Source organism: Artibeus jamaicensis, unplaced genomic scaffold (genome assembly GCF_021234435.1).
Source record: "Artibeus jamaicensis isolate MK-2021 breed Jamaican fruit bat unplaced genomic scaffold, CSHL_Jam_final scaffold_833, whole genome shotgun sequence".
Lineage (NCBI taxonomy): Eukaryota > Metazoa > Chordata > Mammalia > Chiroptera > Phyllostomidae > Artibeus > Artibeus jamaicensis.
The window spans coordinates 16,294,099-16,320,694 of NW_026522056.1; the positions used below are offsets into that span (position 1 = coordinate 16,294,099).

The following is a 26,596-nucleotide window of genomic DNA, read 5'->3' on the forward strand; positions in this document are numbered from 1 at the left end:
TTCTGTGAAGCCCTGGAATGTTCCCTGGCAGATACCCTCACCTCTTCCACGCCTACCCTCCTACCCCACCCTGCAGTCACTCCTGACCTCACCGGGTGACATCAGCCTGGGGCCCTTCCCCAGAAGGAGGTCTTGGGGCCAGGAGGCAGGCATGGGGCTCTCTCACTCCCGGGACCACAAAAATCCCAAACGTTTCTTCGCTGACACCCTTTAAAAGACTGAGGCCTGTGGAAAACCTACGCACGGGAAGTCTGTTTCTATTTCAGTTGTGTATCAGTTAAGATGGAAAATTTTTAAAGTCCACGCAGATGGTAAATAAATTTCTGCTACATGAGGCAGTTCCTGGAATAAAGCAATTTTCTCAAATAACAAGTGCCAACTTATTTTTTCAGTGGGACTTATTTTTAACTTTCCCAGGGAATGGTTGAGAGGCTGGGAGCAGCGTTTGTCCCTTTAAGAATCTGCATCTCCTTCAAGGAGAAACTAACACTGTTCTCACTACAGACATACGTGTATGTTTACATACACATGTCGATGAATGAAGGGAGTGGTTGTTCATTTTTTGGGGGGAGGGGAATGAGTAAGGGATTGAGAAGGATGGAAATTTTGCAGAAATATTTATGTTTTCGTTCAATGTTTAGTTTTCTATAACTTACTCTAAACATTATGAAATTAACCCATATCCCTGCTTAGGAATTCATTATATATCTTGAATGAATGACCATTAATCACTGGGATTTCTTTACACACTGTTAGACTTGGCCTGCATTTCTAGAAGTCTTTAGCATTAGTCTCTTAAGACATAGTTGCAAGCCCCTATTGGTTTGCTAGGTCATGCTTCACTGGAGAGAACCATTCCTGGGCTACAAGTGGCAGGGACAACTGGTGTCTAGGACAAAACTGTGCCATTTGTTGATTCAGAGCACTGCTAACATTTGTAGTAGTAGAGAATCCCTATTCATAAGAAACACAACAATCAACTATTAAGTAATCAAATTGTGTGATAACACATTGATAGTCCTAACGAGCATATTATAGTAGAGTACTATGTCCAAAGCCCTCAGGAATGTCTTAACTCTTTTTTTATACAATATTTTGCTTAGCACTATAGAGGGTCAACCAATCTATGAATAAGCATCTATCGAGTGCCTAAATAGTAGTCACTGAAGGAGCCAGGAAAAAAGAGAAGCCTGTCTTTGCCTTAAAGATGTTTCAGTTGAAGAGACGAATGTGAAGAAATTCGAGGAACACCAAAAGCCAGACTATGTAATTTGACATGTCAGGGTTGGAGGGTGATATGCAACCCGATATGTCAGAGAGATACTTCTGTCGATTGAATATCTGTGTCACCCCCATGTGGTGGTATTAGAAGGTGTGGCCTTTGGATTTAGAGGAGATCACGTGGGTAGAGTTCTCACAGTGGGGTTAGCATCCCTCGAAGACAAGGAAGAGAAAGCAGAGTTTCCTCTTTCTACCAGGTGTAAGCCAGGAAGGGCACCTCTCCGGAGCCTGACCATGCCGGTACCTGATCTCAGACTTCTCGCCTCCAGCACTGTGAGAAAACACATGTCTTTCGTGTAACCCCCCCCATCTGCAGCATTTTGTTAGACAGCAGCCTGAGCAGACTAGGATGCACACCCAATTCTCAGGTGCAGTCTACAAGTAAACCACCTACGGGGAACAGGAAACAGATTTTAGAGAGAAAAACTCTGAAGTCCTTTCTTTAAATTGATACCGTTACGATTTCTCAGTTGATGCTGGAGAGTAAACACAGACAAGCAAACAACAATCATTACACTAATACACAAATACAATTAATTTACTAACAAGCATGTGAGAGTTAGGGAGATGTGGAACTGGGAGAAATAGAAAGGTTTCCTATTTCAATACCCTCCCTTGAAGGATGAGGAGACAGGCGTTTGTAGAGACAGACTTGCTTTAGGTCACAGGTGTCCCAGAGCTGGGATGAGAATAACATTCTTCCTGAGCTAACTCTGTACCCCCTCCATTATAACAAAAGAAACAATGACAGGTTTGTCCTTACTGCTGTGTAGCATGTATATAAAATTTGTAAATCAGTTTTATTTAGAATGAAGTACCTCTGAGGTTGATTCCCCTGAATTGTTTGTCTTGGTTTTCTTTTACTTGGTCATTAAGTTTCTTGTGATTTTACACTGAATCAAAGTAAAGGTGTTGATGATTGAACGAGAACATATTGGGGTAGTGACATAATTATAATGGCATTTTTTGGACAAAAATGACCAAACTATAATATTAATTTTAAAAAGTAGTAAATGTGTACATATTTGTAGCTGTTTTTTTTTACTTTAACCTGTTGCATCAGGGTAGAATTTCTTTAAAACAGCCTTAAAAAAATAAAGGTGTTATCTATAATACAGTACAGTATTTTAATAATTAAAGTTTGTTTCTGAAATCTTCACTCTGAAGAAAACATTAATTTTCAATTTTGGTTCAAAAGGACTTTAGTTTTCTGAATTGGAGGAGCCTGCATAAGACCATCTTTCCTATCAGGTCTTTGGCTAAAAAAAATAGTGGCTAATGTAATGAATTTCCTGTTATTCTTAGCATGTGCCCAGAGACCATAGAGATTTTTGGACTTACTTAACGAATTAAAGAGAGAAAGTGAATAAAAGACTCTATTATGAATAGTAACCATAGAAAATAAAAATTATAAGCAGTAGTAGTTTCAGAAAGAAAAAAGAACTGTAACCACAAAATCCCCTCCAGAGATGGGGAGACTCCGTGTGGTATTTTAGCTCAGAGGCAAACTTGGGACATACCAGTGCTGAGCTGCTACCCGGACCTTTCAAAGGAGATGCTATGGATTAAAGCCAGTGATTGGCTAGTGTTGTGGCTGTGGCACCAAGAACTGAATTTGTGAAGTGAAAGGGACCAGGATGTCATCTTGGAAAACCAATTAGAGTTAAATTGAATTACGTAGACTCGAAAAAAGAAAATGAGCCTGAACGCTCATTATTTCCTTCAATTTGGTATTTTCTGTAGCTCCCACATGGAGGGGTTATTATTCATAACCAGTTTTCCACTGAATTCTGATTGCGTGGTATAGAAATGTCTATAAGATAGACAGTTCTCATTATATTTACCATCTCCTAAGATAAGGAAAGTGAGTAGGTCATCTCTTAAAGCCAATGAAAACTGTAGGAGTGAATTGTGGTGGTGGAAATGTATCCATTTAAAAGTAATAAGCATTTTATTCTTTTGAACTTTAAATAAAATAAAAAAGAAATTGTTATAATATTGTTTCAGGAACCTAGTTAGCACCATTTCTTGCTTTGTGAATATTAACTTTTCCATGACTTTCTGTGAACATCCAGCATTAAGAGCTTTATTTTTCATAATACTTCTAAAGCATTATACCAGTTATTAAAAGTTTTATATCTATAAAAAATATTTCATTGAGGTTCTTAAAATATTAAGAATACTAAAAACAAAGCAAATACATCCTATCATTTCAACAGAGTTTCCTTGTGCCTCTAAGAAGTTTAAATTTAGAAGAGGAGATAAGAAGGCACATTTTCGTTTTATGTACACACTGACACCACCGTTCTTTCCAGTGTGGCTTGTGCACGAGTGCCCCGTGTAACCTGTCCTAAACAAGATGGTAGAGAGGGACTGGCCAGGCAGGATGCGGAGACAACGGCATAAACCTGAGTGTCCAGACAAGCCATCATGGATGGTCATCATGCTAATGAAGCATGTGCCACAAATGTTGGTTATGAATGTTTTTACTTCAAGGCTTTTGAGTTTCTTGAGAATAGTGACAGCAACTTATTCATCTTTGATTATCTGGCAATGAACCTAGTGTTCAAATGTTAGATGGCTAAAAAGTTAAATTAATGAATTAATGATTGAGTGAATTAACATAAGTTTATATTTATGCAAATGGTTATAATTTTATTGTTGTATATACCCCTTCATGCATGTGAAGTCAAGGAAGATGAAAGCGGCAAAGTGAAGAACATGAGAAGACAATATAGTGAGTGAATTTCTTCCCTTCTTTCAGACACATCATAAGGGATATTGTGCTTTCTTCCTGTGTCAATCTTACTGAATGGAGACAGTATTGTGGTCAGTTGTTGGGGAGTACAGACTCACTAATTCATGCATCTATGAGCCTGCATATCCATCCATCCATCCATCCATCCATCCATCCATCCATCCATCCATCCATCCATCACCCCCTAGATGAATTCTAGTTTCTCACTATACCTGGTTGACTCCTGAGACTAGACAGGGGATGTACACAGCCTCTGTCCTCAATGTGCATACAGGACCACCAGATTTTGGCATTTATTAGGTGTGTCCTCAAACACATTAAAAATTAGTAACTTTCACTCATTTTACTTTTATTCTCAGTGAAGACGTTTTCAGGGAGAGAGGGAGGAACATGTGGCTTTGAAAACTTGAATGAGTTCAGACAATTAAATGGTTAATGTTGGAATGAGGCAAGTAGGTGTACAGAGTGACCACTGAGAGACTCTAAGAGCACACAGTGGCCAAAGAGTATGACTTCACAGTGCATTTCTACAGGACTCGTTGGAGGAGTAGGAGTAAGCTTAGCATTTTAACAAGGACTCAATACAGAGGACTTGAAAATACAGGCTGGGGGAAATGATCCTCATCTGAAAATCCAGGAGATTGGGTTAGCTTTTTTATGAAGGGAAGTACCTGATGACGAAGTTTCCTTGGAAAGATTAAATTGATTATACTGTGTGTCATGAGTCAAAATAAGAGAAAAAACTGGAACCAGAGAGATAACGAGGAGTTTATCAGTTCTTCCTCATGCCCAGTCCAGCATGCAGATAGGGTGCACACGTGACAAGTGGACACACAAATAATATAGTCCTGCAAGAATCACAGAGAAATCGTGCACCAATCCCCTTTTCTAATCACATTTCCTTAGTCATAACCTGCAAAGGTCAACTAAAATCACTAAATCTTTAAGAAAAATCAATAGCAGGGAACCAGCCTGTTGTCCAAAAATGTACTACTAACAACATATTAAAAGCTTCCAAACCTCGCATTGAATTACCACTGTAATTAGTATTCTCAGGGGAATTCTAGGGAACTGTATCTTGTAAAACATGAATGTATTACTAGCAAAGTTACAAGCAGAGAACATACACCACGTTTTTCCCCTTTGCTCTGATTACAGGTAAAAACTCGCAGCTCCAATCTAGACCCAATGCCTCCTGGACACTGGATTCCCTTCTCCCATTGGTTCAAATGAAAAAAGGTACCTTTTATGTAGAAATGCGCTCATGTTATTCACTATAGTTTACATGTATTTTTGAATTACAATTTCCAGAGAACTGTGAGGTAGAATTAAAGATGAGAAAGTATAGCGTGAGGTTAAGAGATTTCCTTGGAACAAGAAGGCAGTAACAAGAGTAATTGTTATGCACACCAAGATGATGCTCCAAACGCTGTGCTCGCCTCCACTCAACCGTTCATCCTACAGAAACATAGTAAGTGCAGCCTGTCTGCCAGGCACATGCCAGGCACCGAAAGGTCAACAGGGAGTGAAGGATCAGTATGCTACTTGTGCTCTCACCAAGTTCAATTTGGAAGGTAGGTATGTGCACTAGTCTTCTAAGGCTGTAACAAATCACCTACTACAAACCTAGTGCCTTAAATGAAAGATTTTTTTTTCTAACGGCTCCTGGAGCCAGAGATTAAAGTGAGTTGGCGGGGCCATGCTGCCTTGGACGGCTCCATGGTGGGGAGGACTCGTCCTTGTCTTGCCTTTTCTAGCTCTGGTGGCATTGGATGCTCCTGGGCTGGTGGCTGTGCTCCTCTGGTGTCTGCCTTCATTCTCATGTAGCCATCCCCTTTGTGTCTGTGTCTGCTCCTCTCTGCCTTTTATAAGGACACTCGGCATTGGGTTTAGGGCCCATGCACATAGTCCACGATGATTTTATTTTGAGATCCTTAACTTAATTTCATCTGCAAAGATCCTTCTTCCAAATATGGTCATGTTCACAGATTCCAGGGGTTAGGACACGCACATACTTTCTTTGGGGGGGGGCGGGTACTATTTAGCCACTGCAGTATGGACACATAAATAGGTCCAACATAGCATGGCACCATGCCAGGGTTCACACAAGGGCTTAGATTATGCACAGAGAACATTTTGAAGAAGACCCCTGTTCAGTCTGAGGGGCTCTGGGGAGACTTTTTGGGTGAAATGATGTGTATGATGAAGCCTGAAGAATGGCAAGAGCAGAAAGGTGGTCTGGGGAGAGCTTTCTGGGTGTGAGAGAATGATGAATGACTCAGGGAAGTTAACGTGGCTGTAAAATGTGATGAGGAGGTGTACAAACATAACACTCTACAGGTACACAGGGCTTAGGTTGTGACTGACCTTGAAAACCTCGTCTAGCAGTTTGGTGCTTTAAAGCTGTGGAGGGCAGAGAGACAAATTCGCACTGTCTAAGGATAATTTGCACTGCAGTGCAAAGAACAGATTGGTGGGGATCAGGGCTGACCCCAGAGAATCTGTCAGGATGCTGCTGCAGTAATTAGAGTGAGAGATGGTGGAGGACAAAAGGGATGGAGAGCAGAAGTATGGAGCGTGTAGAATTGTTATTCTCATAGCAATCACTAGGACTATGAAACTTTCTGCATTATTTCTAATGTTTTATCTGAACTTTCTAGCACTGTGATTACCCACAAGTATATAGAGACATGCAACAACACAAACCTAACAGCAGTTTTCAGTAGGCATTTTACATTTGTGGACCATGACATTTGCATGCATTGATTGCCTTCAGTTCTTAGAGCTATGAATGTACTTTAATTGGCTTTGCTTCAAAGGAAATCCGGCTTCTTTAAACTCCTTCCTAAGTGAGAGGATGGGGCTGGGCATTGGGGTGGTAGATGTTGCGTATGACTCACTCTTAATTCTATGGACCTGTATAGTTCCTTTGGCTTCAAGTAGTTTCACTAGAAGATGATTGGAATGCAGCAGGCTGTTATCAGAGTGATAAGACAATTCTGTGCAGAAAGAGCTAAGACAACAGCAGTGGGAGAAGGTAAATATGTCACCGTGAACACAAGCAGTTCCTCAAGGAGAATGACCAGTAGTGCACGTCAGGCTGTCTCTCACCTGCGTGCCCACCGACCACCGCGGTGGGGACGGGGCTGTGTAATGACTGCATGCAAGAGAGGTTACCCAGCCTCTCAAGTGTCCTGCAAAGCAACCTCGGGGGGAGATATTTGATAATTCGCTAATAATTCTTCCAGTATCAAGTTTTACAGTTAAGTGGTTGCAGTAGTAACAATTACTTGAAAACACAGTCAAGTGTAACTTCCTTGGATCTGAAACATAGAACCACCAGCACATAAATCCCTGGACAAGATCGGGGATCCCCATTTACCTCCTTGGTATTTTGAGCCCAACTTTGTGGCTGCTTTATATTCCCTCCCAACCACAGGAGTTCCTGGGTTCTCTTAACACACTTCTATTTTTCTCCTTAGCAGAGACTTATTTTTCTTCCCCAAGCTTCCATATTGGGGAGGGAATCAATGTGGCCATTTCTATTATTCTCAATATTCTGTTTTGGTCTCTTAGGATAACCTGTAGAGTTGAAGTGGAAGTGGCTTTAAAAAATACTTTATTATTATTTTTTTTTAGATTTTATTTATTTATCTTTAGAGGGGAAGGGAAGGAGAGAAGGAGAGAGATATCAATGAATGGTTGCCTGTTGTGTGCCCCCTGCTGGGAAATGGCCTGCAACCAAGGCATGTGCCCTGACTAGAAATCCAACTGCTATCCTTTGGTTCGCAAGCCTGCACTCAATCCACTGAGCTACACCAGCCAGGGCTGAAGTGGCTTTTTAATGTAAGCTGGTAACAAATAGCATAAAGATGTCCCCTCTCTGAGCCTGCAGCAGTCAAATTCTTACATAGCATCCCCACCCCTAAGAAGCTTTGCTGTGATGCTTGTGCGCAATAAGCAGAGCTCCGCCCTCTGACTTTAGGAAGGAATATTGGAGGCTCCAACGTGGAGTGGCCAGTCATGTGCATCCCTCACTACATCAACCTCGTGACCTATCTGTTGACACCTCTTGAGTAAAGTTGGTCCCCTGAAAAATGAAAAGATTTGCGTGACAGTTGGTAATTTAATTCCATAACCAACAGGCTTACTGTGAGCAATATAATTATTACCCATTTATTCTCCATCAAGAAAATAAATGAGGCCCGTGGCCAGGATGGGAAATGTAGGATTATAATAACCATAAGATATTACATGTGAAAAATAGATTTATTTCCATTTAAAATTTCCCAGAATAGGTTGAGGTACAACTTAGCGTGCTGTTTAAATTGGCGGTCTAGATAGAATTTTAAGTGTAAAAATTTAGTGATTTACATGATTACTAATAAGTTTACAAGGAAAATTTGCATGATGATTATACCGAAATTCACTGGCTGGCTTCCTTTCTCCCCTTGCCTCCTTACTGATGGTTCACAGAATGGAACTTGTTTGAAATACTTTTCAGCTTGTTTAAAATGATCATGTCTCAACCCAAACACTGTGGACATCTGAGAGAAAGCACTTTGTAACTTCTAAGTGGATAGAGATAATATATACGATAAAAATCTAGGTCGGTCATAGGAAAAGATCACAGAATAATTGAGTTACAAGAAAATCATGCCTCAGGTAAGAGCAACTTTTTATTAAAAACTGGAAATCAGGGGGATCTAAGAAAAACAAACTTTATTTTGGATTCTATTTCCAGTTTTTAAAATTTTATTTTATATTTTTGTCAGCATATGGCTGAAACGGTAGTTAAAATCCCAAAGCTGTTTTTCTTTTTTGCACACAAAGTCGAGAAATGTCTGAAATAGAAGGATAAAACATTTCCTTCCATCGTTCAAAAAACCCTTAATATTAGGTTTGTGTTACATTTCGTTGTTGGCCAATTCTTTCTGATTACTTTTAAATTATAGCTTTTCTATGATAATGTGCAACTCAGCATCTTCTCTGTGGGGCCGCGACTTTGCATCGGTAACAGAACATACCACTGTTAACACTCTAAATTACAGCTCCTTGACCTTGTCAATACACACAGATTATTCCAGTTAAAGCGAAAGGCAAGAATGTTTAAAGTCTCTTCCAGCTGGACCATTCCCCGAACCTATGAAAGCAAACCCTCTGTCCCATCCCACACTCCTTTGTGGGATGCTGCCTGCTACAGCCTAGTCAGATGAACAATGTCTTGCTTGTTGGGTAAGTGAACGTGGGACAGGGTGTTAAGCTTCGTATTAGGATCTTACAGCAAAATGAAGACAGAACGCCAGGAGTGGTGTTGAGGAATGAACTGAAAATTACTGTTCTACCCATTCAACAACAGATACATCCCATGAAAAGTAACTATTCTGCACTCAAGACCTCAGCTGTTTGTTTGTTAAGGGAGGCACTTGTCCGCTGAATTCCACTTCCCTGTGACCTTGGGGGGAGGGTTGGGGGAGAGAAAATGGTCCATGGGTCACACAGGTGATGCTTCCTGCAGACACTAAGCCTGCTCCCAGATTTCTTTGGCACTTCCTTAGAAACATGTGGGAGCAGAGCACCATCAGCCAACTTGGTCGAGTCCCTGCCCTGGGCGGCCTCCACTTAGTCCCTGTGTGCTTTTCACTTCCTCCACTTCAGGTCTCGATAGAGAGACTGACTTACCATAGGAAGCCCATCCTGCATCTCTAACTGTGCTTGATTATTGCAGATATGAACAAGGAATTTATATCTGTATAGAATTTATGTATGTATTAATTTATCTGTATAGATTTAAAATTACATGAGGTTCTAATAGTTATCAAGGTTAGTTCAAATGAGTGTGTTAAAATTTATTATTTGTGTTTATATTGCCCCAACTGATGTGGAAGCTCCTGTTAGTAAGGATGTGTGTATGATTTTATTCACATTCTGTACCACAGATACGGAATGTATCTGGCACATGGCCAAGTGTATGGGAAAGAGAAGGTACTTTGTATTTATTGAGTTAATGAATGGATGTTTCAGGCTCTACTATATAAGGATAATTAGACAGCAAAGGTGTCTATGTGGGGTGACTTACTCTCTCAATCCGGTCCTACATTTTGTTGGTTTCCCCACAACCATCCCTAGGTACTTACTCCCACGTCCGTAACTAGGGCAACGTGGTAACACAAACAAACAAAAAATAGCAACTATTACTAGTTAAAGTCACATGGTGTTTGCTATGTGTCCCACACTGTTTGAATACTTTACACATTAAATTATCTCATTTCCCTAGAGTGAAGCATCCCATTACACAGACAAAAGACTGAGGCGCAGTGAGAATATGTGACATATAAGATTACAAAGCAGTGAGTGAGGGAAGCCATTCGGTTTCTGAGTCCACTGGCTGAATTACTTTGCTCTGTGTAGGAGCTGTGCAAGCTCTGGGCTGAGCCGTGCTCTGGAAACCAGCTAGAGCAGCTAGTGACCTTGGCTGGGTATACATGCTGTGAATACACATTTTGCTAGGACTTGACTTCTTTCCGGATATAGTTCTGCAACTGGGAAGTTATTTACCTGTCAAAGCTTCACCTCAAATTTTGGTTAAAAATGGGTCATTTTAGTGGTTGTACGACATAGCTGTTTCATCACATTTTCTACCTTCTTTAATGTTTTCCCAGCAGTCTTCTGATGTAGGGACTCGTCCCTCAACTTTTCAGGGACCTGCAAGACTCAAGCATATTAAGTAACTCCCCTCGACTTAGACTGTGCTCTTTTTCCTCAACCCAGCTTAATCTCTCGGTTAGAAAATCAAGCTCAGACCAAGCTATTCATTTCCTAGACTAAATTATGGTGCTATTTTAATTTCTTTTAAACCTCTGGGTTAACTTTCAATGTATATAAAAAGCAGCGAATCCCTTTGAAGTTTCACTGGCTCAAAAAATAGAACGAAAAATTGAAGAGGTTCATTAATCACTAGTTTTATTCCTATGCCAATGGAGAGCCAGAACTGAAAAAAAAAAAAAAAAAGAATGAAAGTGTACTTTCCGATTTGCTTATGTTTCCTTTGAAAATTGTAAGGTTATCTCTAAAGTAGCACTATAATTGTCTCAGCAGCTAGAAAATTATCTGTGGAATAGAGATCTTGTTGGCAGCAGGGAGGTACGTTATTCCTAAGAACATGAGCCAGAAAACGAACAGGGTCTGTTGGCAACACCGAGTCTAGTGGCCAGATAACAGAGACGTAGCCCTGTTATTCAGGGCACGCTACTTATCCCAGCTTTTGTGGATGTTGGCATTTCTTTGAGGGAGGCAGCCAGAACCTATGGTGGTTTTGTTGGTATTAAAAGATTAATAAGTTGGTCCTGGTTTATAGTAACAGAAATCCACGAGGAAGAAACGAAACGTTTCACTCTTACCATAGCCTTTAATGTGCAATTGGCTCTGAAATACCTATTAATTATTTAAAATAACATCGTAAAGTGTATTAATTCTTGTTCCAATAAAAGCTGATGTTGGGTAAATGTGAACTTATTAATGATCTTGTTACTAATAATGTAAATTTGCAGTTTTGGGCCAAGTCGCTGCTGGACCAGAGGCCTATCACACTTCGTAACAGCTTAAAAAAATAGCTGGAACAAGACAAATTCAGAACTCATTGCTTCTACTTCATTCAGAGTATATATTTTTTTCAGCCTTAAAGGCACCTGGCAGCAAATCTCCCTCCTTCATGTGGTTTTCACAATAGAAATTATAAAAAAATTTACTGTTGTCTGTAAACAAGAGCCCCTCGGTCTCTTGTACTCGTTATCTTTCAATCTCTTATTCTGTTATTCCTGTCACCTCCCCTCCACCCCACCCCCGACCCTATCCCCAACTTCCTCAAAGGGACACAGAACAGAAAAGCTAGAGAATTTCTAAATCAATGGCCCTCCACATTTTTGATTTTATACTCTGATTTACTTATAAACTGTAACCCATATGCTTTTGTAATAATATACTGTATATTTTTATAATAGATACAAAATTATAGGATAAATTAAAATAAATATAAATGAATATTCTAGTACTTTCTTCGTTTTCACTTACCCTGGCCCACTCCTCTCTGGAGACAACTGAGTACATTCTAAATAACTAGTTAGTTACGATTAATTAGTTATTTTGTGACAAAGGGTAGTAATAATCTTAAACTTGAAGGTTGTCTCAGAGACCCAATTTTACATAATTCTTTGCTCTCCCTTGTTTCCTCGTGCCCTGATTTGGCAGGGAACTGCCGGGAAGGACAGAGACGAGGTTATGGGGTAAAGGCTGGGTTATCTGGTCACTGGTTTTGGTTGTATGACTTCATTTCTTCAACATCTTTAGAACTTGAGCTCTTGATACCTGATATTGTCATCTGAAAATAAACTCCTTACCATGGCAGGAATATTCATTCATTCCAACCCTTATGGACAGGGTTCTAAGCACAGGGCTGGATGCTATAGACAAAAAGTTGAATAGGTACAGACACAAAACTACTCCCAATGAGCTTATGCTTCAGTTAGCAATGGTGGGATCAAGTACATTTGTAAAAAACATTAGCGTGGGACTAAGTCCTCTATGAATGAAGAAAGAATCAAGCAACAAACTTGGCTGAGGAAGTTGAGGAAGGCCTCCCCACCCGCATGTGAAAACATTTTTGGATCTTCAAATATGAGCTTCTCAGGGCTTCACCTCCAGCCAGGTGGAGCTATAGCCCAGGAACGCAGTTCCTTATGTGAAATGATAGTAATCATTTATCCCCGCCTGCTCCGTAATCACTGAAGTCAAATTCATATTTTTGTCTCCTTGTTACACTTTCGTTGATGATGACGACCCTAACTTCATCATGTCAAAATACAGTCTGATTCTGGCCTGCCACAAATCCACTTTTTGTCAAGACTAGCACGGCTCATGGACATGGAACACAGTGTGGTGATTGTGGGGAGGACGAGTGGGTAGAGGTGGAAGAGGGTGTAAATGAAAGTGGAAAAAGTACAATCAAATACATTTTTAAAAAAGAAAGAAGAAAATACCATACCACTAAAACAAACAAAAGCTCGCATTGTTGTTTCTCCTGGCAGTTGACTGGCGCTTCTCTTGGTATCCTATTTTGGTCTAGTCTTTTCCCCCTCTATTGCCTCCCACCACACCCCATCTCTATCTCTCTTTTTATTCTTCTTCTTACCCCTCACCCCTGCCATTCCTTGCACCCCCTTCTTTCTTTCTCACTACTGTTGCCCACTTTCTCAGTGCTAGACTTGTGTGTTAGCCAAACAGAAGTCGCTGTTGGCAACCCCAGCGGCGTTTCAGGAACCCTGTGGAGCACCATGTAAGGGACTCTGTCTGCTCTCTGGCTCACAGTGGTGCACCAGGTACACAGGACAGGGCCCAGGATACTGAAAATGCTCCATATTTGTGACTGATGGATTTCATCAGACACTGTATCTAGCTTTATCCTTTATCACATAATTAAATGTTTTTGCCTTTCGAGTTGGTTTTCGGGGAATTATGCTTGTTATAAGGCAAAATATTTGAAATATCTGCAAAGGTGTTCTCTGACTTTCGAGCTGTTTATAAGGCAAGCACCAGTGTGAATGCCATGAAGTAATATGACGGTTTTCAGTGACCTAAGGGCACAGAATGAGCTACTCACAGAGCTACCAGCTTTACCTGGGACTCGAATACAACTAAAGCGTGGCAGAGGTGAACTGGTATTATCCAACTGCAGACCAACTTTCCGCCTAGTAACACCTTGCCTGCGCCAACTCTAATTCTTGACCTAGGGAAACAAAGTTGAAAATCGATACAAGCTACTCAATGGTTCTGTGTCTTTATAGTCAGGGTGACTTACTGTAAATCACACTGTTATTATGAATCTGTCTATAGAACTATATAGGGTGAGGCAAAAATAGGTTTACAGTTGTTCACATGGAAAATAACACGATGATTAATATATAATAAAACAAGAATAAACTCTGTGTTTTGCATGCTCCCAACTGTAACCCTGCTTTTTCTGCACCCTGTATACACTTACCCTGCTTTCAATTCCCTCCATGTCAACTAACACCAGGCTCATGAACAAACTTTAACTCCTACACTCATCCTTGCTGTCATTCAATGTACCTTCTTGGGCCTTAGCCATCTTTTTGGTTTTTATTTTTTACATAAGTTTCTTTTTCCCTTTTATATTCTCCCAGCTGGCCTTTATTCTCAGTCCCTTCTATATTTTGCATATTTCACTGTGTTCTTCATGTCACCCATTGGCCAATATTAACCTCCCCATTCCACATGGCTCACAGATAGGTCTTCAGGAGACAGAAGGAACAAGAAAGTCAGAGAAAAGAATGAGAAGGTTATTTTAGATATAGGTGTGATTTTACCAAGTTTATACATATTTTAAAAGTAGGGTAAAATGAAAACGTTTGATTTTTGTCAATCACTGCTAATTAAGGTATTATTACGGTAGAGCATACATGTAGATACAGTACAATGTTTTTCTCCTGGGCAGTTTTCCACAAGAACAAGTGTATCATTTGATAAACACACTTCAACATATAAGAGTTCCTGACATGGAAAGGTATTCTGTAGTGTGAAATGAAAGCCTCAGGTATTGATACAGAACATATACGCAGCCTGTTTATCCCTTCCACAGTTCGATATACTGGAACATATTTATGCCAGGAGATCGATCATTAACCTGTTTACGTTATGAATTTTCTCATCCTTAACAATGGAGTTGTGTACAGACATCCGCTTGCCCAGAGGGCAGCCTCCATTTCTCAGCCCTTAGTGGGAGGTGTGGCCAGGAAACTATGTTCTAGCACATGGAATGTGAAAGAGGAAGAAGTGTGCGGCTTCTGGGTCCCTTCACAGAGAAGCATGGCCGCCCTGCGCCCTTTGCCCTCCGCACTGACCTCAATATGGATAAGGGCTCCCGGTGGCAGAGCGGTTGGAAGAAAGGGGCCTGGATCTTGGAAAACACAGAGCCAACACCTGGATCAGAATGGCTTATATGCAATTATTATGTGTCTGTGAGAAACAGAGGTTGTGTAAGCCACTTTTATGCTGGTTTTTTGTGCTGGCGGTCAAGTCTGTAGTATAAATGGTAACATTCGGTTTCTTATTCAAATGTGAGGTTTTTGTTCAAATGTGCAATGAGGTGTCATTGCACATTTGAACAAAATGTGCAATGACACCTCAAAGTTTAGATCATTTCTGCATTATCTTTTGGAGTTTATTTTTCTTTGTCATGTGAATTATGCTTTATGTGAGCAAATGAAAATGTGGTCATACATTTATGTAACTATTATGGTTATTCAAAAATTTGGGAACTATTCAAATAGCCTCAAGAGAAGACCGAATTTTGGACTCTCTTTAATTAGTAAACCACCATCAAGAACAAATACACTAGTTTTCTAAAAAAAGTCTAACCTCAAGTCTTTCCCTACATATTTTCCATCTTCACATCTCATTTGGTTTAAAGAGACGACTTCTTCGGCTGCCTCCCTCCTCCAGATTTCTTGGGAATTTGTGTCTGAGAATTGCAGCTGCCTTACCCCAAGGCCCACCCACGCCCTAGAAGCATTGGTCCTATGCCACTCAACCTTCTGGCTGGCTGAGTTCTAATGTCCGCTCACAATCTACTTGGTTTTCCTTTGACTTCAGTGGCTTCACTTTAATGATATATTTCATCGTATCTAGGGAAATTATTAGCTTAAAAGGCTAATATTCACATATACTATAAATGCAATCCTCTTTAATTGGAACTCCTAATAAATATATGTGTGGCTCTCCTTGAAAGCCAGAAGTGTCATTGGAAAACAACAAAAATACATCGTGCAGTACAATAAGTGCCTGCCAAGATTTATAGGTTTCAAGAAATAATAATTTATGCCTAAAGTATATCACTGGAATGCTATTTCAGTGCGTTCTGAGGCTTACTCTTATAAACTCTGTTTTTGTTTTTAGTTTTATCAAGTTGTAGGATCTTGATTATATCCTGATCCAAAACAAAACAAAACAAAACAAAACACTCCCAAAACTCATGCTCATAAATTCAAAGACAGATTTGGTTCACTCACATGACCATCAGATAAAGTTCAGTAACTAAAATTTTATTAGCTTATATTCTATTTCATCTTTTTAAGCTCTAATCTTAAAGCTGTCACAATAGCCAACAAATAGTTTCAGGGATAGAGACAATTAAGCAAACTTTTTTCAGAACCTGGCACCTAATACTTTAGACATGAAAATGTGGCTTGGGTGGTTCTCCACAAGGCTTAGCTGGTTTAAACTAGATGTACCGACATTAAGAATTGAGTAGCTCATTGAAACCCTTATTCATATTTTGAACAACTTGATAAATATTTGTTTCCACCTCCTAAAAGTAGTAATAATCATGCTAACTGGATAAAAGGTGTTTTGTGCCATGCAAAAAATGCTTCAAGTACTTTATCTAATATCATTTTGTTTTTGTACTTCTGTTAATTATATGCATTTCACCCATAATTCTATGACCTTTTAGAAAATGTATACAGGGTAAAAAGTAAAAAAAAAACCCAACAAAACAAAACCCTGCTTCTACCCTTTTAATTATATTATCTTAAAGTAACTTCTGTTAACAATTGTGTGGCTATTGAGCTAAAACTTGGAATATTCTTATTGAGTCCCACCGGTTTATGCCTCTGCTTCTATTGTTCTTTATCTCCATCTCTGTCTCTATCCTCATCTCTGTCCCTGCATCCCCGCACTTTGTCACTTGAGGCTGGGATATGCTACACACATTGGCCTGCCACTGCCATTCTCCAGATGCACCATATCCTGAGCATCATGCAGTTCGTGTATGAGGATCTCACTCCACCTTTTTAACGGTCGCATAGCATTCCAAACTGCAGCCGCAGTGTATACATTAATGTTATTATTAACTTTAGCACATACACAGCATTCTAAACAATAATCAAACATTCCTTATGGATGGATTTTTTCTTTTTTGTCAGTACTGTACAATATAATTATGAACATTTCTGTACATATATTTTGATGAAATTGTTTTAGTATTTTTTAAAATATTTTTTGTTCTTGAATTATTTCTTTTGTTTTATTGTTTCTTTTGGTAATGGTCTAATATGGCTAATTCCCAATTTAAAGGTATTTTAACTCCTAATTATCAAACAGAACAAAAATTCCTATGTGTTTTGATTCTAGAGGCTTCTTTTATAATCATACTTTTCCAGAGTAAATTCGAAACCTAAAATTTTGCATGAAATCTGTTTATTACAAGGCATCACAAATGAGTTGTTGAGTCAGAGCAAATATTCCACCAGACAATGCCATAACACTTCAGAATGATGAAATGCTTAAAATAGAATATTTAAGTTAGGACTTGTACATGAGCTACAATTACAGCTCTCATAATGCAGCTATGCTATAGTGACATATCCAAGGGCAAATTCTTTCCACCATTCTTAGTATTGATATAAATGTCCAAGTGGTGAGCATATGTTTCTGGAATGTTTAATGTTTCTGTCGGCAGTTGGGCAGGGTTTGTCTTATTTTAGGGAAGCTATGTCATAGGTCAGTTAATACTTTCTTACGTCATTATTGCATTCCCTCCAACAGATTTGATGGGATATATGGAAATTTCTGGAAAATCCGACCTGAGCATTCCAATCTAAACAATTTTAGGGAGCATTAGCATTTTAATATGATTTATATACAGAAGGAAGGGTTTGCCAGAAGCATAGAATGCTCTGTTGGTATAGAGTTTGAGTAGCTCGATCTTTGCTGTAAAGCCTTTGACTTCACTTAAACTGACTTATGACATGTTACTGATCTAGTTTGTTAGTGAAACCACAGTTCATGGAAACCAGATTTCTTCACCACAAAGGAGAGCTTGGGATTTTTAACCCTCATCATAGATAGCTCAGTTGAACAGAAGTAAAAACATTATTTTTGTGTTAGAATTGCAATCATGGATTAATATATCAAAAGAGGGGCAAGGATGTTATACTACAATGTCCAATTTGCATTGTTTTTTTTCAGTGCCTATGGCTCTGTTGGATTTATAGAAGAAATTATAATTATATTTACACCAGTATTATAGAGTACTACATTGTTGGCAGCATTTTTGGAAAATCCTAAATACAAGACAAACTTTGGCCAAAAGTTCACTAGCCAATGCCTGCTTCACATGGCTCCATTCTAACCTTGCTTCCCTTGGAAACTACTTAGGGTAGTGTGGCATCTACAGGGTTAGTCCTGGAGCCTTGGCTCCATAAGAAAATTAATTTATATGTCCTTTTTGGTTAAGAGTTAAAGAAAAGTTCATGTATCTATTGATAATAAATGTGTCAGGGTATCATTTAAAATAACACCAGCATATTTGGGGGGGTGCTGTTGCCTTTATATATATGAAGGGGTCATTTTAATATGTAATTTATATCACTTTTGTTATGACTAAATATGCTTCTCAAAGGGAAAAAGAAACAAGCCCAAATAAATGGTATTAAATTAAAAATACTTTGCCTTTTTTTAAAAAAAATAGTAGATAATTTTTCAGATGGACTTTGAACATTGGGCTTTCTGATAACTATGTAATTCCAACTGAAGAAAGTGAAACCAATTCTGCCTTTGACACAGTCTCAAAATAGAATATTCATAAACCATTGTAAATATTATTAGTGACATGGATAGGTTATTATTTTAATTTTTACATATTTCAATGGTTTCCCCAAGAAGATACTCTTTGCATTACACAGCTACATCACAGGGCAAAAGAAACATCTGCATAGCTTTTTAATGCTACCGAAGTACTAAGTGATGGAAACAAAGATGTTTACGAAATTCCAAAAGCTGTATAATTTGTGTCTTACCTTTCTTTTGCGAAGCCTGACTTGATTATCTGTGGGTTCCTGGGTGGCCGGAGGTTCCTTTGAGTGTAAACAGTGCATGCCATCTCCTGAGTTAACCTCTGGAAGACTTTTGTTTTGATGTTCTGAGAAACCACTCTTCTGCAGGCCATTTTCAGCTGACATTCCCCTAGGGCAGGAAGAAGGCTGCAGAAGGCAGCTTCTGGTATCTGCTTTTAATAATGGCAGTCCTCTGTCTGCACAAGGAAAGGCAAAAAACTCATCTTGTACTACACAGCAGGTGTTTCTTTCATGTTCCTCTTTGGGGAAGTCGGGTTTCCTTCGCTGCTGAGCAATTACAGCAGAATTAAGTAATTGCTTCTCAGGCACAATATCTTTCACATTCAATGAATCGCATACATGTATTTGGGATGCATCTTTTATTTCACTTAAGCTTACATCATTACAAAGCTCCAGGCTTTTACTGATAATATCAATAACTTTTCTCTCCTGACTTTCTCCTACGAGGGCTAAATCAGCTCCACCAGCCACTCCCCAGGAGTTACAAGAATCTTGGTTTCTTTCAGAGATAGGAGGCATCTTTACTAAGGAGCCTGCTCCTTTGACGCTATGTTGGTCTGACGTTTTATGTTCTTGGGAAGTTAAAATCTGGTTACCAGCTGCGAGATAGAGATCAGAATCGGTATCCTCATCAGAGACGTGCACTAGAGTCTCTGTGCTGGCTTCCAGAGAAAGAAACGGATCTTCACCTTCACCTTCATGGCTGTCATTTTCATCTGCCTCCTTTGAAATGTGACCCATTGGCCTCCCAGGAAAATCTCTCAGCTCTGATCCGTGACAGCAATCTGGTAGTGAAACGCACTTCTCTTTGCGGTCCACATTTAGAGTTGCATCTTTTTCCATCCTTGCCTGCAAGCTGTCAGCTACGAGTCCATGATGACATGCCGTGTTACGATCATCAGAACTGAAGGGCTGTCCCATCCATTGGGTCACATGTTCTTCCCAGCTTCTCTTTCTGATAGCTACAGACATGTCATTGTAGTTTAACAACAGATAGAGAGAGACATTCCATACGAGACAAAAGGAGATCAAAGTCGATGAAAGATTACTTCAGATTCGCTGATGGAGGAAGAGAGTGAGTTTTATCATTTCACCACCTATTAAAAAATTAAAAATATAAATGTAGTGCAGGATCTGTGCTAGAAAGATTAAGCAATATAAATCTGTGCTAGAAAGATTAAGCAAGAGAGTTTATAAAATTCCTGTTTAATAGCTTTACTAGTATTAGTTCCTTAAGAAGCAGCCTAATATTAAAAGAACATTTCACATTGAATATTTCTGATAAAAAAATCATTGGCAATAGTTTAAAATGCAGCTGGGTTGATTGATCTATTGATGAATAAATACATAACTACTGGACATTGAAAATTCCAGTAGGAAAATATTTGGGCTGCAATACTTAGTACAATTCACCGGAAGAAACGTGTTGCTCTGGCTTACATGCTCTCCCGATTTACTTTTGTGAACACAAGTCTTTACAGAAATCTATTTGCAGTTTTGTTTGAATTTCTACAAAGGCCACCAGGGAACTGTTCCTGCACAATTTGAGCTATAAGACTGCATTTGTAATGTATTAGTGTGTGAAAGAGCTAATACAGATCACGAACTCTCAGGATGTATTTACTCCAGGGAGTGACTAAGAAACATGAAATAATCCAGTTTAGCTCACATTAACACATAATTCATGAGTAAGAAAGCATAACATATACCATTTACAGTGCCTCAGGATAAATACATTTACATGCATCCTATTACTGCTAGTACTAGCAAGCTAGCTAGTATTGTTGAAGCTAAGAGAAATTAAATAGCTTGCCCAAGGTTATACATATATGTAGGAAGTAAGCCAGGATTCAGACTAAGCCCTGGTTCTAAGGCCAGGCTTAGATACTCAACATACTTTATTGTCTCCATGGAGTGAGATCCTACCTCCACCCCTTCCCTCTGAGTATCTTTAGTGTGTATGAAATCTAAGTTCCTCAGGAAGGAATTTAGAAAATCAAAAAAGAAGATGTGAGAATGATAAGACAATTGGGATAGTTTTTCAGAAATCTCAGTCCCATTTCTTTAGATTCTATGGAGTTTAGTTTGTATACTTCTGTTAGAATTTGGCCATAAGAATTTAAGTAAACAAGAAAACCAGACATAAGATAAGGTCAGAAGATAAACACATTCCTGGTGTCCATCCTTTTTGCTTTGAATTGTTCAAACCCTTAGATAAAGGAAGTAAGTTATACCAGTGTAAACTGAGCCTGATAAAATCTTCCATAATGAAACCACATTAATAGACTTGTACAAGAAAAATCCCATTCAAAGAACAGACACTTCTGGTTTTCGCTCTGCATAAGAACTGTCCGCACATAATGTGGGTTGGCTTACTGATTTCAGCCATCAACCAGATTAACCGCTGTGCTGGTTTTGGGTCACTTTGGTTTACTGAAAAGGACTCTGACTCTTCACCAAAGATTTCAAGCTCTTCTGACTAAGTACTAAGCACATGCCAGAAAGGTAAATATTCCCATCCTGTGAAGGTCAGTGAAGTTAAGGAACATACTAGAATGTGGTTCCCCAGTCCAACCAAATGTCTTTATGGATACTATTTGGTTCCCTCACAGGTCTGCGCCCATCATTGAAAATGGTCATCATTCAGATTTTCCATGTTGGCATTTGTTCTGCTCTCAAAAGAAAATATAAAGTTCCTGAATTCCATGCATAAGTCGTTACAGTGTGGAAGGCTGCAGAAGGTGGAAAAAACGCATAGGTGATGGTCAGGAAATGTTCACTTTCATGGTCAAATTTGGGATGTAATAGGGTGGTTCTGTTTTAGATGCTTTCTTGTCTTTATTTTTATCTGGTGTAGAAAGAGAGGGATAACTGAAGAAATGCCAAGTGGTATCACTGTGTCATTTCTAGCCCACATTTACATTTAAACTGAGACCCAATTCTGGTTTCATTTCTTTTACTAAGGAGACATAGAATTTTATTAGCCCCTTGTGAAACAGATTACATTAGATTTTTCTTTTAAGACCTAACCATAATGTTAATTAGTTTTTAAGTGGACATTATTTTATTTTATTTTTATCATTAACTTATTTTACTCATCCTTGACAAGTAGGTAAGTATTTTTATACCATCAAAGGAAGGCAGTTCAACTAGTTCTGAGACAATCTGGTTACAAAAAGAGATTATAAATTAGATATCTACATCACAATATTAATTTTGTCCTAATTTCTAATCCAGGCTTTTTGGTTATTTCCAAATTATTTCTGTGAATGTACGGAGTCTTTACTTTTAAGACTAATGTCTTAATTATCATTATGACCATCATTACTACATTTTGAGTACCCATTCCGTAATATCTTGTGGTCTGATATATATTTAAAAAAATATCTCTACAATCATTCTTATTTTCACTTCCTATTTAAATTCTGATTTAAAAGATTTATAGTTAAAATCTGCCTCCATGAGTTAAAGGCTGAACAGAATGTTAGAAAGGAACACTGGACTATTTCCAATTGCATCTCGGCATATTGGCCTCATTTTCTAAATCATCTGAATTGACTGGAAGTGAGATTGTGAACTCTTGTAAAAGTCCTGACTCCCTATGAACCATCTCGCTGGGCTGTCTTATTTAAAATTATATTTCTAATTACTGACTACTTATTATGTACATTTCTATTTCTTTTCTTTTGGTAATCCTTTTTATGCAATTTCATTCAGAATGAGATCAGCTGCTGAGGATTTGGATGAAGGATCTGGAAAAATATAGGTCATTCCAGGGTGTTGATTTCATGAAGTGAGTTTCCATGGGGATTTTTCACTTCTTAAATGTATGTGTTCAAACACCACTCTGTTAATATTACAAGAGACTGTGTGTACCTTAAACTATATAAGATTTCTGAAAAATGTTTGTGAAATGTCTAAATTTACTTTTTTGTGATATTTGTACAAAAGATGTGTAGACACAAAGTGATTTCAAATGTACTGTTTGGGTTAATTCTGTGACACTTACTTCATAGAATAAGCATTTTTATGGCATACAGCGTATACATCTTAAGTACAATCGTGCTAAAAACAACAACAAATTCTATTAAGAATCATTGACATCTATCAGAGAGCAAATGATCATGCTCTCCTTTGAACTTGCTGCTGAAATAAACATATACCTTCCACTTTGGCCAGGCAATTGTCCCTAAGGAAGGAGAGCCCGATGATAACCGCCACTGCTGATTCTATTGCCTGGGAGAACACATGGAGGATGTGCCGCTGGAATCAAGTTGGCAGCACTGTAGAACTTCCGACAAGGCCGGTCATCATCATTCATTCAACAGGTGTTTATTCAGTGCCCAGTGGGCTGCAGACACTCTGCTAAATATTGGGGATATCAACCTAAATGATATATTCTACCTTTCCTAAAGAAGCTTAAAATTTATGTGAGAAATTCATGTAAACAAGAATAATGAATCCTTGCATAGCCACAAATACCATGGAAAATTTAATACAAAGGAGGGGGTCATCAATTCTCCCTCCCTCTATCCTTCCTTCCTTCCTTTCTATTGGCCTCATTTTCTGAATCATCTGAATTGACTACAGTCCATCCTATAAGACTGTGAAGTCTTTGGAAAAGTCCCTCCCTCCCTCCCTGCTTTCCTTCATCCCAGTAGTGTTGGAGATGGTGCAAATGTTTAATAGGCTTCCAGATGAGAAAACCCCTGAGTGAGGCCCTCTGTGGAAAATGTCCTGCCTGCAACACATTTGGGTAAAAATGGGAGTTGAGATAGATTTCTTACTCTATATAGGAAGTCATTCTTTCTTTCTGGCTTCAGATTTTTACTATCCTAGAATCGCTTCTTTGGGAAAAAGAGCAGAGGCAACAATAAGCTCTAGAGAATTACTTAACAAATTGGAAATGCATTGGTCGTGCAACAGAAGCACATTTCTATAGAGCACTTCAGAAAAAAATCAATGGAAGAAATTTTTCAAAGGAAAAAAGTAGATATTTCCCAGAACTAATGACCTAAGTTTTCAAATAAAAAAATCCATAGAGTATTCAATAATACAAGGAATGAAAATAGACCATGCCAAGAATTGTTATTGTGTAATTTCAGAAATTTAGAGGTGAACGAAAGATCATGAATATAATCAGAGAGAGAAAAAAGAGATTATATAGAGATTATATATTAGATATTGGGAATTAGAATGGTATTAGGTTTTGCAACACTAGGAATAAGGCAGGAAAATACACCTTCAAAATTTGGTAAGAAATTATTTCTGCCTTGAAATTATATGGAAAGCCTAAATCTTTTCTCCTTCTTCTCATGAAATTACTGGAGAAATAGTTCCACCCAAATGAAAGAATAAAAACATCTGGAAAGGACACAAAAACATGGAGGCCAAGAATTCAACACAATGACCAGGGAATCAATTTCCAGGGTGAAATTTATGTAGTAGGCCTAGTGGAAAATTATTTCACATAAATTCTAATGTGCTCCACAAGAGATGTCTCTGAGAAAAAAATAACCCAGGAAAATAATAGATTATATGATGTATGTAACCATATTGAGAGGAATTTTATATAAAAGACATATAATTTAAGGGAAAGAATCAGTAATAATTACATAGAGAGCTAAGGAAATTGTTTAACTCCAGGAAAAAGAGTTTTAGAAGAATGGAAATGCAATCATAGTATACTACCTGGCTTAGCTGTGAAGGTTTTTAGCAACCAAAATAATACAAATAGTAAACACTGAATTAATAAAAATTATGGGACAACTGTTTTCAGAGCATAACGTTGTATGCAGTGAGGAGATAGAGGCGGTAGGCAGAGTAATAGTTTCAGAGAGCTAATGTTAACGGATAATGTTTAAATTGGAAAAAAATAACACAATTGCATTGTTTAGAAGTCAGGAAATAAGTATCAGGAGAAATAGTTAAAATAATTTTTAAGTGCTGTGATTCTGTGTTATTTGCTTAAGATAGGAAAAAAGGTATCTTATCTATTAATCTCAGAAAGCGTATTAAGTGTTACTCTAAATTTTAATATGTTCCAGAGAAGTCACTGTAAGATTGAGTTGATGCTTAAATACAGAGGTGAGCAAAAGTAGATTTACAGCTGTGAGTATGTGAAACAGGATTTATTCTTCTATTACATCTTTGTCCATATGAACTGTGAACCTACTTTTGCCCACCCCCGTGTACCTGCAGTTCCTCTATAATACATCCAGCAGGACCTAACTAACCCCTTTTTTCCTGCCCCAGTCAGCACACTGCCACCTCACAATTACACACATACATGCCTCACACTTTTAGCAAAGTAAAGGTGCCAGTTTGAGTCCTAATTTTTGAACACCACCGTCAGTGCCGTTTGCCATGAGATTCTTAGGCGGTTTCTGTTATGGTTTCCTGTTTTCCCCAACCCCTTCTGGGAACTCCTAAAAGTCGGGGCAGGTTTCTTGGTAATTCTCTCAGCTATACTCTTTTAAAAATGTTACCTCAATAGAAGTTTAAAACATACGAAATAATCTATAAATAGCACTATTGGGTTGACCAAAAGGTCCATTTAGTTTTTTTCCATAAAATAAAGGACCCATGTTTCATTTTCACCACTAACTTTATTGAATTGGGTATTTTGAGTATGTCAGCCATCTCCTGAATGGTACAGCGTTGATTGTTCTCAATTTGACCGCTATCAACTTCGCCTGGTCTACCTGACTGTGGAGCATTGTCCAGTGAGAAATCTCCAGCACAAAACTTCACAAACCACATTTGACACATTCAATCAGTCACAGCACCTTCTCCATACACTGCACACATCTTTTTTATTCTCATCTCAGTTGTGTTTTTACCTTTCTTGAAACAATAAAGCATAATACTCCAAAAGTGTTGTTTATTTTCTTCCATCTTCAATATTTAAATGGCTGCACAAAAATTCACCAATTTTGACGTTTTTTTAAATGTATGTGAATATGACAGCTGTCATAATACAATCTAACAAGACCATTTTGAATGAAGTTAAAGACAATTTAGTGCTACTAGAGCCATCTTATGGGGAGAAGAACACAAAACTTTGGGCCAACCCAATAAATACCTATGAAAAGAGGAATTCTCTATTATGTGATTTTCCAACTTTTCCTGGACACTTCAATCACAGTTCCTGAAAAGATAGCAACTCTTTGATTCATCCCTTCAAAAGTGGGTATCTTGTTTTGTCCTTTCAGAACCCAGATTATATAATTACAAATATATTTTTGACCCTTGGGTAATTTTTAAAACACCTTTACACAAATCCAGCATAGTTAATATAAGGGGAAATATAGATGTAATAGTACCACCAATTTTTCTTTATAAATATACTCTTTACTTTTTCCTTAGATGGCCAGAGTGACTTCAGTTTTCCCTCAGTGTCTTTCTTCTTGGTTACCTATTCCACGTGAAATTTCTAGGACATGTGTTTCTACTACTACTTCAAAGTATAGAAATGTGTAATCTAACACTTAGCATATTCTCAGTCACTCTGGGAAGGAAAAGCAGGTATAAGGGAAATAATCCTTTAACTAAAAGTAAGTTAAACTCTCTGAAATACACTATGGCAAGAATAAAGCTACAAAGGAGTTCCCATCAGACTGTCAGT

General features: G+C 38.4%; 1 protein-coding gene across 4 annotated transcripts in view; it reads right to left on the reverse strand.

Moving 5' to 3' along the window:
• Positions 1-26,596, reverse strand: part of DLC1 (DLC1 Rho GTPase activating protein) — a 345,300-nt gene that overhangs the window by 310,284 nt on the left and 8,420 nt on the right. For all 4 annotated transcript variants that reach the window (XM_037128754.2, XM_037128753.2, XM_053659883.1 and 1 more), the window contains exon 2: positions 18,913-20,066. In XM_037128754.2, the coding sequence (XP_036984649.2) occupies positions 18,913-19,941 (1,029 nt within the window). In that variant the 5' untranslated portion in view covers positions 19,942-20,066. The remainder of the gene's footprint in view (positions 1-18,912; positions 20,067-26,596) is intronic.